Source organism: Megascapheus bottae, chromosome X (assembly GCF_031878675.1).
Source record: "Megascapheus bottae isolate mThoBot1 chromosome X, mThoBot2.hap1, whole genome shotgun sequence".
Lineage (NCBI taxonomy): Eukaryota > Metazoa > Chordata > Mammalia > Rodentia > Geomyidae > Megascapheus > Megascapheus bottae.
Window position 1 is genome coordinate 93154420 of NC_143547.1, and position 16084 is coordinate 93170503.

Consider the following 16084-nt stretch of genomic DNA (forward strand, 5'->3'; position numbering starts at 1 on the left):
GCCTTTTCAGTGGCCATCCTTGTAATTCTGCCAAATACTCCTTCTGTTGTGTGAATTCTGCCTTATATCATTTCACTAGCTCTTTCCCCTAGACTCATCACTTTAGCCATATGTTTCCTACTTCAGGCCTGTTACCCTTCGGTGCTTCTGTTGTAGTAGGCCTAAAATATGGTTTTAAAAAAAAGCCACACTGCCCCCAAATTCCCGAGTAACTCTACCACGTGCTCTACATTTCCAACAAACAGACTGCCTACTACTACCTTGCTTATGCTGAAAACAGGCCCATCAGGCATCAACCTTGCCTATAAATTTCTATACAATGCCTGCTCTGAACATTTAAGTATCTTCATGAGCAAAGACTCACAGTTTGAGTCTTATCTGCCCAGGCACACTGTGTCTATTGAAGTTCAGAGATGTTAAGGGACCCTAAGTTCACACAGTAAATGACAATTCAAACCCATAGTGTGGCAGTTATGACACTAAATTGTCATAGGAGTGGACACAATACACAAGGAAATTAATGCATGCATGGTGCTCCTTGTAATCATTTGTGTATGTTGAATGAGATTAGGCTCGGGGAATGTGGGTAAATTTCTAATTCCCATATTGTCAGTAGAAGTCAAAAACAGCAATTTGTGGCTATGAGGATTCTGTCAGGAGTCAGGATGGGAAAATTACTTAATCTCACTGCTTTTGTGTCTTCTGGCTAGAAAATCACATGTCACTGAGTGGCTAGTGGTGTGAATGGTATCTAATAAAAGTTCTAAATCAGTGTTTTCATTCTGCCTAGGAAAGTCCCTGTACCAGTCCTGGTGCCAGTTGGCATGTAGAATGCTTCTCCCCATTTACCATGCAAAAAGTCTCTGCCCAGCACCTACATACCTAAGTGAGTTCAGTTACCTCCCTCTTCTCTAAGGTCACATCCTGGACTGCCCTTCCTCCGACCATGGAGGTTCTCAGATTCTGACGTCCCATTCCCATTGGGTACGGCCACACCTCCCTACCTGGCCACGTTTCCATACTCCTTCCCTAGATAAATCCAGGCCAGGGAGCTGCTCTACTCTTCTCCATGTACATCTCTATCATGTGCTGGGGCCAGCTGTTTGGGAATTAAAGTTCTCTCTCCGGCTTGAATTCCAGGTGGTGGTTTCTCAGTTACCTAATTAAAATCTAATAAGTGTTAGTAACAACTTTGTTCTCAGCACCAATGTCACTGCTCTGGAATCTGATCTACCCTGTAAGCCACAAGACACCATTTTACTCTCAGTGTAAAAAGTAGTTCAGAGAACACTTATCTTGAACAGTTCTCAACAAATGAATCAATAAGACTTGGTTCTACACTTGTTAGTCTATGGAAGTGGTTCATTTGCCCAGGACTGAGGTGCGTCCAGTTTTGTTCATAAAATGTTCTAGAATGCTCAGTGGGACTCGCTGCCACAAAATTTGTAAGTTCTAGACCTCAAAGATTGTGAAAAAACAAGGACTTAGTTTTATCAAAAACAAAACTTAGTGTATACTACAGTTTTCAGGTATGCGTGTACTTTTTTTTTGAAGATAAACGCCTTCCTGTGGAGCCCAGGCTGGCCATTAACTCATAATCTTCTTGCTTCAGCTTCCTGAGAGCTGAGGTAACAGGTATGCACCACCCACATCTGACATAAAGTTTAAGACCGAAAACTAAACAATTTACACAGGCAACCAGAACATTTGTTTTGCTGTCTGCAGTAACAAAAATGTCATCGAAGAAAGTATGCTTACCAGTGCATAGAGTGCACACACTTTAAATAGCAAGTGAACAAACTATGTGTAAAGAGTAGGTTTTCCTCATCAGAGGAAAATACCAAATCCAAAGTTCCAAAGGGCAAAATGTTCTCTGCATGTCCTCAAACTAAATAAGCAAGATAGTTTCACAAGCTTGTGAAGGTACTTTGGGTAAAATGGGAATTTTTAGGAGATGTAGTGGCACACACCTGTAACCTCAGCTATTTGAGAGACCGAGGCAGGATTGCTTGACACAAGAAATCACCCCGAACCAAAACACCTCACTCAAAGAAAATAAAAAACAACCCCAAAGAAAAAAAGTAAGGACTATTATGCCTTAGTACTCTGAATAGCAAAGAACTAGGAATTAAAAAATAATTATTTTTCTTTTACTATTTACTATTTGCTTTTACTAATATACCACAGACAGTAGTTCCTGTACTGTCTGTCAGCTAGTGCCTAGAGAAAGGCAAACACATTTTTATTACCTGTCCCTATCCCAAATGTATACTGAAGGACAGATTTGGGAGAATACAAATGGAAAAAGATGATAAATATTTGATACTTTGAGCAACTGAATATATACCATGGCAACAGCCAAGTACAACAGAAAAGTATCCATATTTTGTATGTAAATCATTGTGTACTTCAAAAAGAAATATAGAAAGGATTGTAAAAGATTCTGACTATTCTGAAGTTACATTTTATAGGGCTTCTATCTTTTGAATGAATCAATGCTAGATGTTAACTATAGAAAAAATATATAGCATGGTAGATTTTTAATATGCTATGCAACTTTCAGTATGTACAAGCAGCCTGACACAGGTCCTGGTAGCAAGCTGAGATTGGTACAAGCTGTTATGTTTTGTATACGATCAAACTGAATTTCTAGTTGTTAGAATTTGTTATTCTTAAACAGAATAAGCAATATTTTAGGATTTCAAATACAACAGTATGAATTTCTCAGTAGGATTCTTTAAGCAACACTATTATAATTTTATAAAAATGCTATCAGTGCAGTAGCACATACACAAAAATAATGGAGACAACGGTGAATGAATGCAAAACATCCTTTACTTATTATTCCCTAGCTGGAATAATACTATGACTATGTTGGAAGTGGTCATGAAGATGGTCTTCGAGAGCTGGTTATTTTTCCTATTTTTCCTGATGGTAATTGAAGTATGGGCTAAGAGTCATTGGTTCATGGCTGGTGGATTAGGACTAATGATGTCTATTTGTCTAGTCAGGGGGGGGAAAAGAAATGCACGATTAGTAGAGAAGGTACTATTGGCGTCTGGTGACTACTTCTGGAGTTGCTGACACCCTGGCACCCTTATAAAAGCCTTCAACTTCCTCAACCCCAAAAAGGAGCTCACATTATCTCAAAAATAAAGGGAGCTTCTCAAGAAAAGATCATGGACCCTCAGTTTTGGAAACAAAATGAAGGGCTAATTCCAAAGGTTTCTTTAGCCCTCTACAAGAACATCTGGGCTTGCCAAGGAGCTCAGAGGCATCTGCATTTGGAGAGAAGTATTTTTTTTTACGTCTAACAGAACACGTGGCATATAAACATTAGAACCAAGTCATTTGCACCATTGAAATTACCAACAGAAAACTCTTCTAGGTCTCTCTAGTACTTACCACTATCTTCTTCCTCTTCAAAGACTGCCCCAGTGATGTTGGAAGATGGGCGATCTTTCTTTTCCATTAGATGAGCATATGCCTTACGCAAGTTAGGATGGGGCAGAATACCTTTTTTCTGATAGAATATGGGTATTTGAAAACTTAGTTGAGGTGATGTATACTCCTTCAACTTGTATTTGTAGCTGTTAATCACGGAGTTTATAGCAGGTGATTCGGTGGGATAACTGATGTCAAATAAATGCCTGCTCTTCCATCTACTCAGGATGCCACTCAAAGATGTTTGGGCGATGTTATTCATTTCTGTGGCTTTTCCAGTTCTGGGTACAAAAGTTGATGCTCGTTGAGTAGATAGTCTAGTAAGAGATATGGTGGTTAAAGTCTTGAAAGATTCTGCCCTGAAAGAAGCTTTGTCCTTTAATTTCTAGGAAATATTTTGAATGTAAATGAGCTTTGCAAATCCTAGAATGGGAAAGCTGAAAAGGACCCTGAAAATCATAGATATTTCAAATGATATTTTAGAAAGTTCTATAGAAGCACCAGGATCTAAGAACAGCTAATACCATAGGTCTACACCTTCAAGGTGGCCAAGGACATAACTAGAAAGGTACAGGAATCCAATTCAATATTCTTTCCCCAAAGTTACTGACACTGAGCCTGCTAGCAGACTTATGCTTCTAGAAGCAGATTTTTTTCCAAAAGGTAGTCATCTACTCACTTTTGTTGTCATGGTTGATTGTTGGGCTTGATCTAAGGGCCTGGGCACTATTCTTGAACTTTTGGTCAAGGCTAATGCTCTACCACTTTGGGACACAGCACCAGTTCTGGTTTTATGATAGTTAGTTGGAGATAAGAATCTCACAGACTTTCTTTCTTGGACTGGCTTTGAACCTACTCAGATCTCAACCTCCTGAAGCTAGGATTACAAATCTGAGTAATCTTTCTTGATCTCCTGAGCTAATTTCTAATTCTGTTTCCCTATCAGTGAGAAAGATCACGACGTAGCAGTGAGCATGAAAATGGGTAGTGTAAAATGTCTGATTACATTAATCACCTACTAAATTAAACATTATCCAGTGAACAGGAGTAATTTGAGGGTGTATGCATCTGGCTCGACCTTGGGCTCTGCTCATAAGTAGTAAGATGTTGGGGAGAAAAAAAGAAGATGTTGGGCAAATAAGGGCTTTTAGTTTCGCTGTACCTCACTTTTCTTGTCTATAAAATATAGATAATGGAAGATAATTGAAAAAATAACCTGTAGCTCCAACCCTGGAAAAGTCAAAGTTATCATCAATAAGTAAGCGAGGTAAACCTGGTGACAATAGTTTGGGAATCTCAGCTATAAGAGAAACTCAGAGTTCTCACAGGCATCAAATCTAGTGTGGATATTGGATATAGCATTGCTTCTCCTGAATGAATAGGCTAGCATTAGACAAGAAACATATTTTGGCAATTGCCATAGCACAGAGAATAATAGCCATGTGCTATCTTGAGAGAGGGCCTACTCTTCAAGATTGAGTTGCTATACAGCACTTAAAAATAAGAAACGGCAACTTTGGCAGCTTCAGGACACCAAGCCACAGCATCTGGCCAGGACAGGTGGTTATAGAAAGAAGAATGATCACATGTAAGTGGTAGAACTGATGAGAATAATAAGTGGCATGGAATAAGGGCATTGGTGATTGGTGACCCTATTCTCTGTGGAGAGGAGTCAACACTATCACTTTAGGATAATCATAGGGAAAAAAGCTGGTTAATTACTTGGCCTCCAGGAGCTACTTTGCATCGGTGTGAGGCTTGATGTCAGGCAGGAATGAGAGCACTGAACACAGGTCCCAGAGTATTACTTGATTTCACCAGTTGGCTGCCACCCAAAGGATGGTTGAATGCATGAAATTTCTGGATTCCCTCTTTTATCCTCTTTCAGTAAAGGTCTTTATGTTTGTCCCATTCACCAAATCATGTGGAGAGAACTTTAGGTTTGCATGTTTGCTGCCTCTGGGAGCATAAACTGGAGTGGCATGTGGAACAAGTGGAAATCTGCCAGACTCACAGGCTTCGTATGGCCATCAGTGAATCCTAGTAGCGGAAAGGGAAGCTTCTAAAAGTGAATGCAGTCTTGAAGTCAAGAAATGACAATGGGTTAATTATCTTGATGAATATAAATGCAAAACTCTTCATTAAGGTATTTGTAGACTAACTGGGTACTAGTGGCTCAGATTTATAAACTTTTTATTGTAATTAATAGAAAGGCTACAGTTATATTTGCTAGATAGAAGGTATATTACTTAACACACATTGATATTTCTCATATTTCTGTCCCCATTTCCCGCCCCCGATCCCCTTCCTTCAGAGCTGTAATCTTAAACTACTTATGATGCTGAGATCCAGAGTATGGACAGGAAGAAAAATCTGTGAGACTATCTTCAAATAATCAACAAAAATCTAGGCTCAAGTGATAAAATGCCAGCTGACCAAGAGAGCTAAGGGAGCACAAAGCCCCAAATTCAAATTAAAGTATTATAGACATAAAAATTAACTCAAAATGGATTAAAAACTCAAAAGACTGGAAGCATTGACACTACTGTGGGAAAATAAAAGGAATATACTTGAAAATATAGACATGGATAAAGGCTTTCTAAATAGGACTCCAACAGATCAGGAAGGAAGAACAGAACCTAACGAATGGGATTTTTATAAAATTTCAAAACCTTCCGCACAATAAAGGAAATGATAGAGTGATGAGAATTCATATTTTGTCAGATATTCATCTGATAAGGGATTAATATTCAGACTATCCAAAGAGTTCAAAAAATAAATTCATTGACATAATTCACTTGATAAATGGGCAGATGAACTGAATGACATTTTTCAAATGAATTACAATGGTCATTTACACAATGGAATTCTGTGCTGCCATCAGAAAGAATGGCAGTGCCCCATTTGTTTGTTTTCATATGCTTTTAGTTGTAATTAAAAAATGTTTTTCAACATTTGTGGAAGCTGGAGAGACTTGAAACATAAGAAAACAAAGTCCTGAATGTAAAAGAACTATAACTAAAGATATAGAAAGAGGAAAATGGAAAAAGATAAGAGTAATAGATGAATATCACCAAAATTCATTATATGCAGGTATAAAAATGTAATGAAACCCTTATTCCAATTTAATATCTGCAAATAAGAACTCAAAAATAAGTATAAAGAAAATAAAGATCTGGAATGTGGCCTACTAGTAGAGCGCTTGCGTAGCATACACAAAGCCCTGGGTTTGAGTCCTCAGTACCACATACACAGAAAAAGCCAGAAGTGGTGCTGTGGCATAAGTGGTAGAGTGCAAGCCTTGCTAAAGGATAATGCCCAGGACCTTAGCTCAAGCAACAGGACAGGCCAAAAAAATGATAAAAAGAAAGTGTTGGAGACTGAGGTCATGAAATGGAGCAGTTCAACATCCTGTAGCCTTGAGCAATAACTCAGTCCTGAGTAAACAGCACCTGGCAGAAACCATTACTCAAAGGATTTCCTGGAAGGACCACAAGATTCGCTTTCGAGATTAGCACAATGGCCAAAAGGGCAGTGTGACCCAACCCTGGACCCTTCCACCCTGCCCCTTCCTCCTATTTCAGGGTATATAAACCCTGCTCTGCTTTCAATAAATGAGACCTTGATGCGACTCAGATTGTCTCTGTCTTTCTTTATGCGCCTGGTCTCCTTCCTCTCTTTCCCCCATTGGTTTTCTTCTCTTAGGAGGTGTCTCCTCGAGCCTGACGAATAACTGAACCCGCGGGATGGGGGAAGTGGCGCCCAAACGTGGGGCTCGAGGCACGGTGACCTACCGGACGGCGTGGAGAGCAGGTGACCCCGGGGGATTATATTAAGGTAGAGACGCCCACACCGCATCGCTCGTGCACCGTGGGAGAGTCTTGAGGTAAGTTCTGCCGTCCCATCAACCATGGGCAAAGCGTTATCAAAAGAGGTTTTATTTATAAAAGAAATGAAAGGATCACTTAGGGAGAGAGGAATAAGAGTTAAAAAGAAAGATTTGGTAAAATTCTTTTGTTTTGTTGGAGAAAAGTGTCCGTGGTTGGTCTTGCACGGACCAGACATCCATCCCCTTACCTGGAATAAGGTAGGAAAAAATATCAATGATTTACTCCGTCAGGGAGAGGAAGTCCCCGAGGCCTTCTTTAGCTTCTATGGGGTTATTAGAGATATTTTAAAGGAAGCAGAGGAGGGAGGTGACAGTGCTCGCTTACTAGCTTTAACAGAGGATTACCTAACGGAGTCACGTTGCCCGTCTCGCAAAAGCGAAAGTGACAATGAAAAACCTATGGTCACTGGCTTTCGGCCTGGCTCGCGCACCCCCTCCTTGATTGATGAGCCTGTGCCCTCAGGACGCTGCTTGGCGCCACCTTTAATCCCTGAAAAAGAGGAACAAGTCCAACCCCCTTTAGAAGACAGCATCAAGAACAATACTAAAAAGAAAAATATGTCACTAAAACCTTATAAAAATATTTATCCTATTATTCCTAAGACTTCTCCTGATAATGGCAGGCTCAACCCCCCCTCTGAGGTGGAGTAGAGGAGGAGGCAGCGCATTATGAGGAAGAAAGATATGGCCCTTTTCCTCTTCCCCAAGTTTCTGCAGCTTCACAGACTCCAGAGATAAGGGCTCAGTACCACATACACAGAAAAAGCCAGAAGTGGTGCTGTGGCATAAGTGGTAGAGTGCAAGCCTTGCTAAAGGATAATGCCCAGGACCTTAGCTCAAGCAACAGGACAGGCCAAAAAAATGATAAAAAGAAAGGATGATTGTAGATCTTAGTTAGTTACGGCAAATACTCAACATGGTGTCTGTTAATGTACAAATTAAGAATTCAATTTAAAAAAAACCTTTAGCAATCCAAAATTTCATATGGAATAATAAAAGACCTCATATAGCAAAAACAATTCCCAGCAGAAAGAACAGCACAGGAGTAATTTCAATATCAAATTTTAGACTCGATTACAGAGCTATAGTAACCAAAACAGCTTGGTACTGGCACAAGAACAGGCCTAAAGACCAATGGAATAGTACTGAGGACCTAGATATTTACCCACAGACCTATGGTCACCTAATCTTTGATGAGGGAGCCAGAAAGTAGAATGGAAGAAAGACAGCCTCTTCAACAAGTGGTGCTGGCAGAACTGGTTAAGCACCTGCAGATAACTAAAGTTGGATCTTTCTTTGTCATCCTGCACCAGGATTAACTCCAAATGGATCAGAGACCTGGAGGTAAAAGCAGATACACTGAAAACATTACAAGAAGGAATAGGAGATACACTAGGTCTCCTTGGCACAGGTCAAAATTTTCTTAATAAGAGCCCAGAAACACAACAAATCAAAGAAAGGATGGATAAGTGGGAGTGCATTAAACTGCAGAGCTTCTGTATGGCAAAGGACATAGCTTGCAAACTAACTAGAAAGCCTATGGAGTGGGAGAAGATCTTCACTAACCATCCAACAGACAAAAGCCTCATATCTAAAATATATCAACAGCTAAAAAATTGAATCTCTCCAAAACTAATCTCCAAAGAAACAACCATCCCATTAAAAGATGGGCCAAAGACTTAAAGAGAGTCTTCTCTGAAGAAGAAACAAAAATGGCCCATGGACACATGAAGAAATGCTCAACATCTCTGGCCATAAAAGAAATGCAAATAAAAAAAGAATTGCAAATCAAAACAACTCTAAGATCCCACCTCACTCCAGTTAGAATGGCCATTATCAAGAAATCTAATAACAACAGATGCTGGCAGGGATGCGGCCAGGAGGGATCACTACTACACTGTTGGTGGGAGTGCAAACTCGTTCAACCACTATGGAAAGCAGTATGGCAGTTCCTCAAAAGACTAAACATAGAACTCCCCTATGACCCAGCAATTCCACTACTTGGCATTTACCCAACCATCCAGAAACTAGGGCATACTAAATCCACGAGCACAACAATGTTCGTTGCAGCACTATTTACCATAGCAAAGATGTGGAACCAACCCAGATGTCCCTCAGTAGATGACTGGATCAAGAAGATATAGTATTTTCACACAGTTAAATACTATGCTGATGTCAGAAAGAATGACATCGCCCCATTCGTAAGGAAATGGAAAGACTTAGAAAAAATCATATTAAGTGAAGTAAGCCAGACTCAAAGGAACATAGGGTCAATGGTTTCCCTCATTTGTCATAATCAGTAGAAACCTTGGTCTCTCCTAGCAGAGATTTACAATAGAACAAAACCTAGATACATAAGGCCATATAGTATGACACTAAATGAAAGAGCCTCCAGGATATAGAAACCAAAGCCATATAATGAGTGATTGTTGTCCTTAATGTACTGTTATGTCTCATCTCTTTTGCTGTCCTTTGGTTATCTCATATTGTTACAGTATTTTACCTTGTTATCTGATTTATTGTATATATGTTCATTTGGTTATTTGAAATAGGATAGGGAACGGGGAAAAACAAGATGAGGGGCAGGGACAGAGGGGAGGGAACTGGGGACCAAGACGTGAGAAAGGGTATCAATGTTTGTGAAGTAATGCACCTTCTGTCTGGTGAATATAATGTAAGCTTCTATTAATTACAATAAAATATATGAAAAAAGTTTAGCATTCTAAGAATGTTGGTCATAATCTTTCAAGAAATGTGCTCTTGAACGTCTCACCTTGAAGTCGATGGTTGAGCAAGAGCCTCCATTTTTGTTCCTTTTTCTCCGAAAGTTGTTACATATTTGTGAAAATACACTTTCCTTCCCTCCTGAAGGTCACCAGTTTCAGCTTGCAGGAAGAGCAGCTTGTGAGGTTTCCTGATATTTCTATAATACCTGTCAAGTTTTTCTATGGGAGACAAACAAAAGTTATGTTTCAGCAACAAAACAGAAGCTATGATTTTGTTGTGACCAAACAGAAGTGTGCCTGTCTAGACAGGAAATGCTGCTTCACAAGTCTGAGTTTTGGCTTCAGTACTGCCCAATAAATACCCACTCACAGCATCTCACTGCTACCATTAAGGAACTTCCCCCTCTCCTTTGCTAGGAAAGACTAATTGAGCTAGAGTACTGGGGCTGCCACTTGCTTCCTATCCCTGTGTGATTGCCCATCTAGTCACTTGGACTCTGTCCTTAGTAATATTTCCAGTATATATATATATACATACGTATGAATTTTTTTTATTGTTTTCAGCTTTCCACTACCTGCTAAGACAGACCCAAGGGCTTTTGTCACTATGTTCTCATTGCATTTTGGCTAAACTTCTTTTAACTCAATCACCTTATATGAGTGTTTGTCTTTGAAGCTGAGAGCTGTGACTTTATGTCTCTATATCCCCAGAGCAGTGTAGAACACCTGACTTACCTGTTTTGACATTGACTTTCAAGATAAATATGAGTGAAGTACTTTCTCAAATGCCAATTAACTACTACTACTATGAAGAATTTTTTACTTGTAGGGAGTGAACAGCACATTTTAGAGAGGACTCACATCATGATACAGCTATAATTTATGAGTGAGATGCAAAGCGTTACTCTAGCTGGGTGTTGGTGGTACACAACTGTAATCCTAACTACCGAGGAGGCCGAGATCTGAGGATCATGGTTCAATGATAGTCATGGCAAGAAAGTCTGTGTCATCTTATCTCCAATAAATTATCAGAAAACCAGAAATAATGATATGGATTAAAGTGGTAGAGCACTAGCGCTGGCACCCGGGCCCTGAGTTCAAGTCCCATGACTGACAGAACAAAAGTGTTATTCTAATTATAAGAAATCATGTAGACCCTTCTGAGGCCTTGAGCTATGGCATACCAACGATACCCATATTCAACTGAGAGTGGCCACCAGCATTCCATTAGCAGGATCTATAAAATAATAGTGTCATGTAGAGCTTTCTACGTTTCAGACACTAAGATTAGATTAATCTCACTGAAATCTCATAGCTATCCTAGGAGTAAGGCAACATTAGCTTCTTCTTTAGCACACTGAAAGCTAAACACAGAGAACTTAAGTGACCTGCCCTACATCACAAAGCTCAGTAGTAGAGGAGCCCTGGGTAGAAACTAAAGAAGTCCAGCTTTTGTTTTCTTAGTAACTAATGCCTCACACGTATGAACTGTTAATACTGGATTTATTGTATATTTCTAAAATAAATATTATAAATAAATAGAATAGAAATAGAAAAAAAAGAAGTCCAGCTTTTAAACAGTGACTGACAGAAGAATGAACAGGAAACAGACCTGAAAGACTCAGATGACCCTTTTCTTGTTCATATTTATCATCAGCATTGTTGTCATCAGATGAATTGCTGCTAGATGTTTCTCCTGTAGACTGTGATTAAAAGAGAAAGCCATATCATACATAATATTTGATCACCCTGGCTTAGAATTTCAAAGAAGTCAGATTTTGAAGCTGGAGTGATGGCTAACTTTTGGCATTTCATATAAAAGGTAAAAAAAAAATCTCTTTTGCCCCAACAGTTGACAGGGGATAAAGGCAGGTGGCCTTTGTTCTATCTTACTATTAAAATAAAGAATTTAAGAATATATATGAATATATGAAATATTTCCCTGAGCAAAAATCAATAACTACAACTACAGTTTTGAGCTCTGTTTGTCATCTGCTTACTTAATAATGTAACCCCAGGTGGAATCAGTCAGTAAAGAGCTAGAATGTTCTTGGCTGCTGCTGAAGGCCAAATTTTCCGAATTCAATGAACTTTCAGATGGTGACTGCCAGTACTTTTTTTTGCCAGTCTTGGGCTTGGGCTCAGGGCTTGAGCACTGTCCTTGGATTTTCTCAAGGCTAGAGCTCTACCACTTGAGCCTCAGCACCACTTCTGGCTTTTTTTTTCTATGTTTGTGGTACCGAGGAATCAAACTCGGGTATTCGTGCATGCTAGGCAAGCACTCTACCACTAGACCAAACTCCTGGCCCGACTGCTAGCACTTTTAACAAATGACATTTCTCATCTATATTCTCATGCTACTTAATCATAGGAATGACCGCAACTGTGAAAGTACAAATAGTATATCAATATAGTAAAAAAAATGTCAAGAGCTTAAAATCTTGAGAAAACAAAACTTGAATGTATGTACTTCATCAAAAGATATTAAGGGGGATAATTTACTGAAAAGACCTTCCCCCACAAAATAACATTCATTGTTATATGAACAAAAAGGGTAAATGTGTGTTCATTAAAATTCAGAAAATCTGTTTCACTCAAATATATTGAAATTGGGGCAAATTATAGCATGGGAAAGATCCCTGTAATACATATAACTGAAGGACTCCTAACTGTAAGTAAAAACAACCTACAAATTTGTAAGAAACAGGTAGGTGACAAATCAGGCAAATGGACAAATCCCTTGAAAAGACACATCAGCAAAGTGTCTTTCCAAATGGCCAGAAAGCATATGACAAGGAATTTGACTTTGATAGCCATGAGAAGATGTTGATAAATTCAAGAATATTGACATCAGGAGCTTTTATCCTGCAGAAAATTACAAGAGGATAATCCATAAACTGGAAGAAGGTATCTATACAACCAAAAAAAAAAAAAGAAGCAATATCCAAAGAACTCTATATAGAAAAGAATGAAAAGGCCAAAAGCCCTAAGCAAGCATTTCATAGGGAAGAAAACATGAAGGCAAACTGGAGAGATAAAAACATGTTCTAGGAGTTTAGCCTAGCGGTAGACTGCTTGCCTAGCATGCACAAAGACCCATGTGAGATTTCTCGGTACCACATAGAAAAAAAAAAAACAAACCAGAAGTGGCTGTGGCTCAAGTGGTAGAGATCTAGCCTTGAGAAAGCCCAAGGACAGCACTGGCCCTGAGCGCAAACCCCTAGGAAAAAAAAATCATGTTCCAGTTTTTTTTAATGATCAGAGGAATGCAAATGGATACTTTATTTCATTACCACCAGATGGATATAAATGAGCAAAGCTGTCATGAGTAGGAAATAAGAATATTTGAACACTGCTGGTAGATACTTTAGAGGCTTTCACATCCTTTATTCTCTCCCCATTCCACTATTTGCTCAATTCTCTATTTAAAGCGAATTAAAAACTCAAGCCTGAAAAGATATTAAAATCCAGTGGTCCTGAAGTAGTTGATATCTCGCTTTCACAGAGATGGATAATATCAGTGATTTCTCCCAAAACACAATTTTAACTAAATTCCTCCTTTCCAATCCAAGTCAGCTATAAAATGTCATGAATGAAAATAATTGTTCTTGCTGTCATAACATAAGCACCCAATTTACAACTGCACACTCCTATTTTAAAACTCATGGAGATTCATTACTTAGGCCAAGCTTATCTCTGCAGACCAATTTGAGATTTCAGTTGGATTTTAGTCACAACATTCCTAATGCTGATGTTAAGAAAATTAATGTCATACTGTCAAGAGCTTTTTGTTACTAAAAAGAGAAGACAAGAGACAGAAGAGGGATGTCTTCTAGGGCAGAAGAAAAGTCTCTACTGCACAAGCTGAAGGAGGTTGTAGCTGTCTAGTCTCCTCAATGACAGGTATCTACTGAAATAGGAATAGGACCCAAATTTCTTATACGTTTCCAGTGCTTTAGAGGATTCACACAGATTACTTTCTAAATTATGGAACTTCTAGATGAGCAGATTTAATGAATGATATGCTAACACTGAGAATATAAAGTAATAGTAATAATTCAAAATGAGTAAAGTGTGAGCTCTGATGATTAGATTTGGCAAGATGAGACATTCAGAATGTCTCACTTTCTTGCCTATTAGGGAATGGGAGGTGTAGGGTGGCACTCAAAAGACAAGATGGGTAAACCTTGTCTGTCAAAATTGATGCAAGCAATAGGAATTTTAAACTAAAAGACTGGTTATCTAGAACCTGCTTTTGTGAAATGCCCTTAGGAAGTATTGTGAAACATTTTCCAAGGTGGCCGAAGGTAACCTGCAGTGATATTGTGTAAAAGTGTAGCTTAGAGATACAATATGCTCCTTTGGGTTTCAATTGCTTCTTATCCATGACTAAAGTGTCACACTAAACAAACCTTGGATACTTTACGTCCTGCTTTCTGAGATGAATTTCCTTTCTTCATTTTCATTTTATATTTGTGTGGCTCTCCCCATTTTGCTAACTCCACCTGCTCTGCGGATCTCTCTCCCATGGATGAAACTTTCCTAATAACACCAAGAATATATAAAATGACCCTTAGAATTTACACTAGTCACTATTATAGACAATTTATAGAATGTGAGTGTTCATGGTGAAATTGCTTGTGAATCGTACATTGGTGCCAGATTTATGACATTTTCTGTGTAACTAGACAGGGCTTGTTCCTAGGAAATACTGGACTATATTTTACCTTAAGGAAACACACCACACACACACACACACACACACACACACACACACACACACACACACACGAGAAAAAAGTCATTGGTTCGAATAGTTTTGAAGATGGAGATCTCTAAAAAAGGCTTCAGTTACGTGTGCTCACAGTTAAATCTCATCTGGGGATAAACCATAATTTAGACAAGGGCTTAAATAGTGCTCCAGTATTCAATGCTTTCAAATGCTCAATTAGTTGCATTTACAGGGGGCCATAAATACTATTTTTCTCGTTATAAATTTCTTGCTATTCAAAATGACCCCTCTCCTTTTTTTCTCTAAGTCTATATCAAGTTGATGGAAAGTATGGGACTATATTTCTTAAAATATGTAACAGTTGAAAGTAAGGGCAGTAGTGTCAAAAACTCATGGTAGAAAGTAGACCAAGGGGGAAGTGGGGCTTGGCTCAAGATTAGGGCACTAGCCTCAAGCTGAAGAGTTCAGGGACAGCACCCAGGCTGAGTTCAAGCCCTATAACCCACAAAAAAAATGGTGCCAGGAGTTTGGCCTAGTAGTAGAGTGCTTCCTTAGCATGCATGCACTTTGCAAATTCTAAAGTTACAAGTTTTTCTTTCTTTCATAAAATAAAAAAGGACTGGTGTGTGGCCGGGAGTTTGGCCTAGTGGTAGAGCGCTTGCCTAGCATGCACAAAGACCCGGTTCCATTCCTTGGTACCACATACACAGAAAAAAGCCAGAAGTGGTGCTGAGGTTCAAGACTCTAGCCTTGAGAAAGTCCAAGGACAGTGCTCAGGCCCTGAGCTCAAGCCCAGGACTAGCAAAAAAAAAAAAATCAAAAGGAACAGGCCTCTGTAAATGGAAACAGAAATGTCAGGTGCTTCTGCAGAAGTCCCTAGATTTTTATTTCAGTGTCTGAACTCTTTTAAAATTCTTAATGATATATGACATACAGAAATTTAAAAAGATGTATGGAGACATTAGGTCTCTGTCTGCTCAGCCAGGTACAAAGTCTTTAAATGCTTCCTATAATTTCATTGATGGTTTAGAAAGCAATGAGAGACTTCTGATCCTTACTGAAGAAGTTACTTGCTCTTTCACAACTTATAACTTGGGGGAAATGTCTTCAAGATTCAGACCTTGGGGCCGGGAGTTTAGCATAGTGATAGAGTGCTTGACTAGTATGCACGAAGTCTCGGGTTCGATTCCTCGGTACCACATACATAGAGAAAAGCTGCCAATGGTGCTGAAGCTCAAGCGGTAGATCTCTAGCCTTGAGAAAGACCAGTGACAGTGCTTGGGCCCTGAGAAC

The 16084-nt window shown here is 39.2% G+C and overlaps 1 protein-coding gene across 1 annotated transcript in view; it reads right to left on the reverse strand.

Annotated features, from left to right (window-relative positions):
- Positions 1 to 1525: 1525 nt before the first annotated feature.
- The window catches only part of Map7d3 (MAP7 domain containing 3), a 38030-nt gene continuing 23471 nt past the window's right edge, over positions 1526 to 16084 (reverse strand). The window contains exons 10-14 of the mRNA XM_090327177.1: positions 14486 to 14601; positions 11672 to 11755; positions 10107 to 10278; positions 3406 to 3761; positions 1526 to 1677 (exon numbers count right to left, since the gene is read on the reverse strand). Of these exons, the coding sequence (XP_090183303.1) occupies positions 1526 to 1677; positions 3406 to 3761; positions 10107 to 10278; positions 11672 to 11755; positions 14486 to 14601 (880 nt within the window). The remainder of the gene's footprint in view (positions 1678 to 3405; positions 3762 to 10106; positions 10279 to 11671; positions 11756 to 14485; positions 14602 to 16084) is intronic.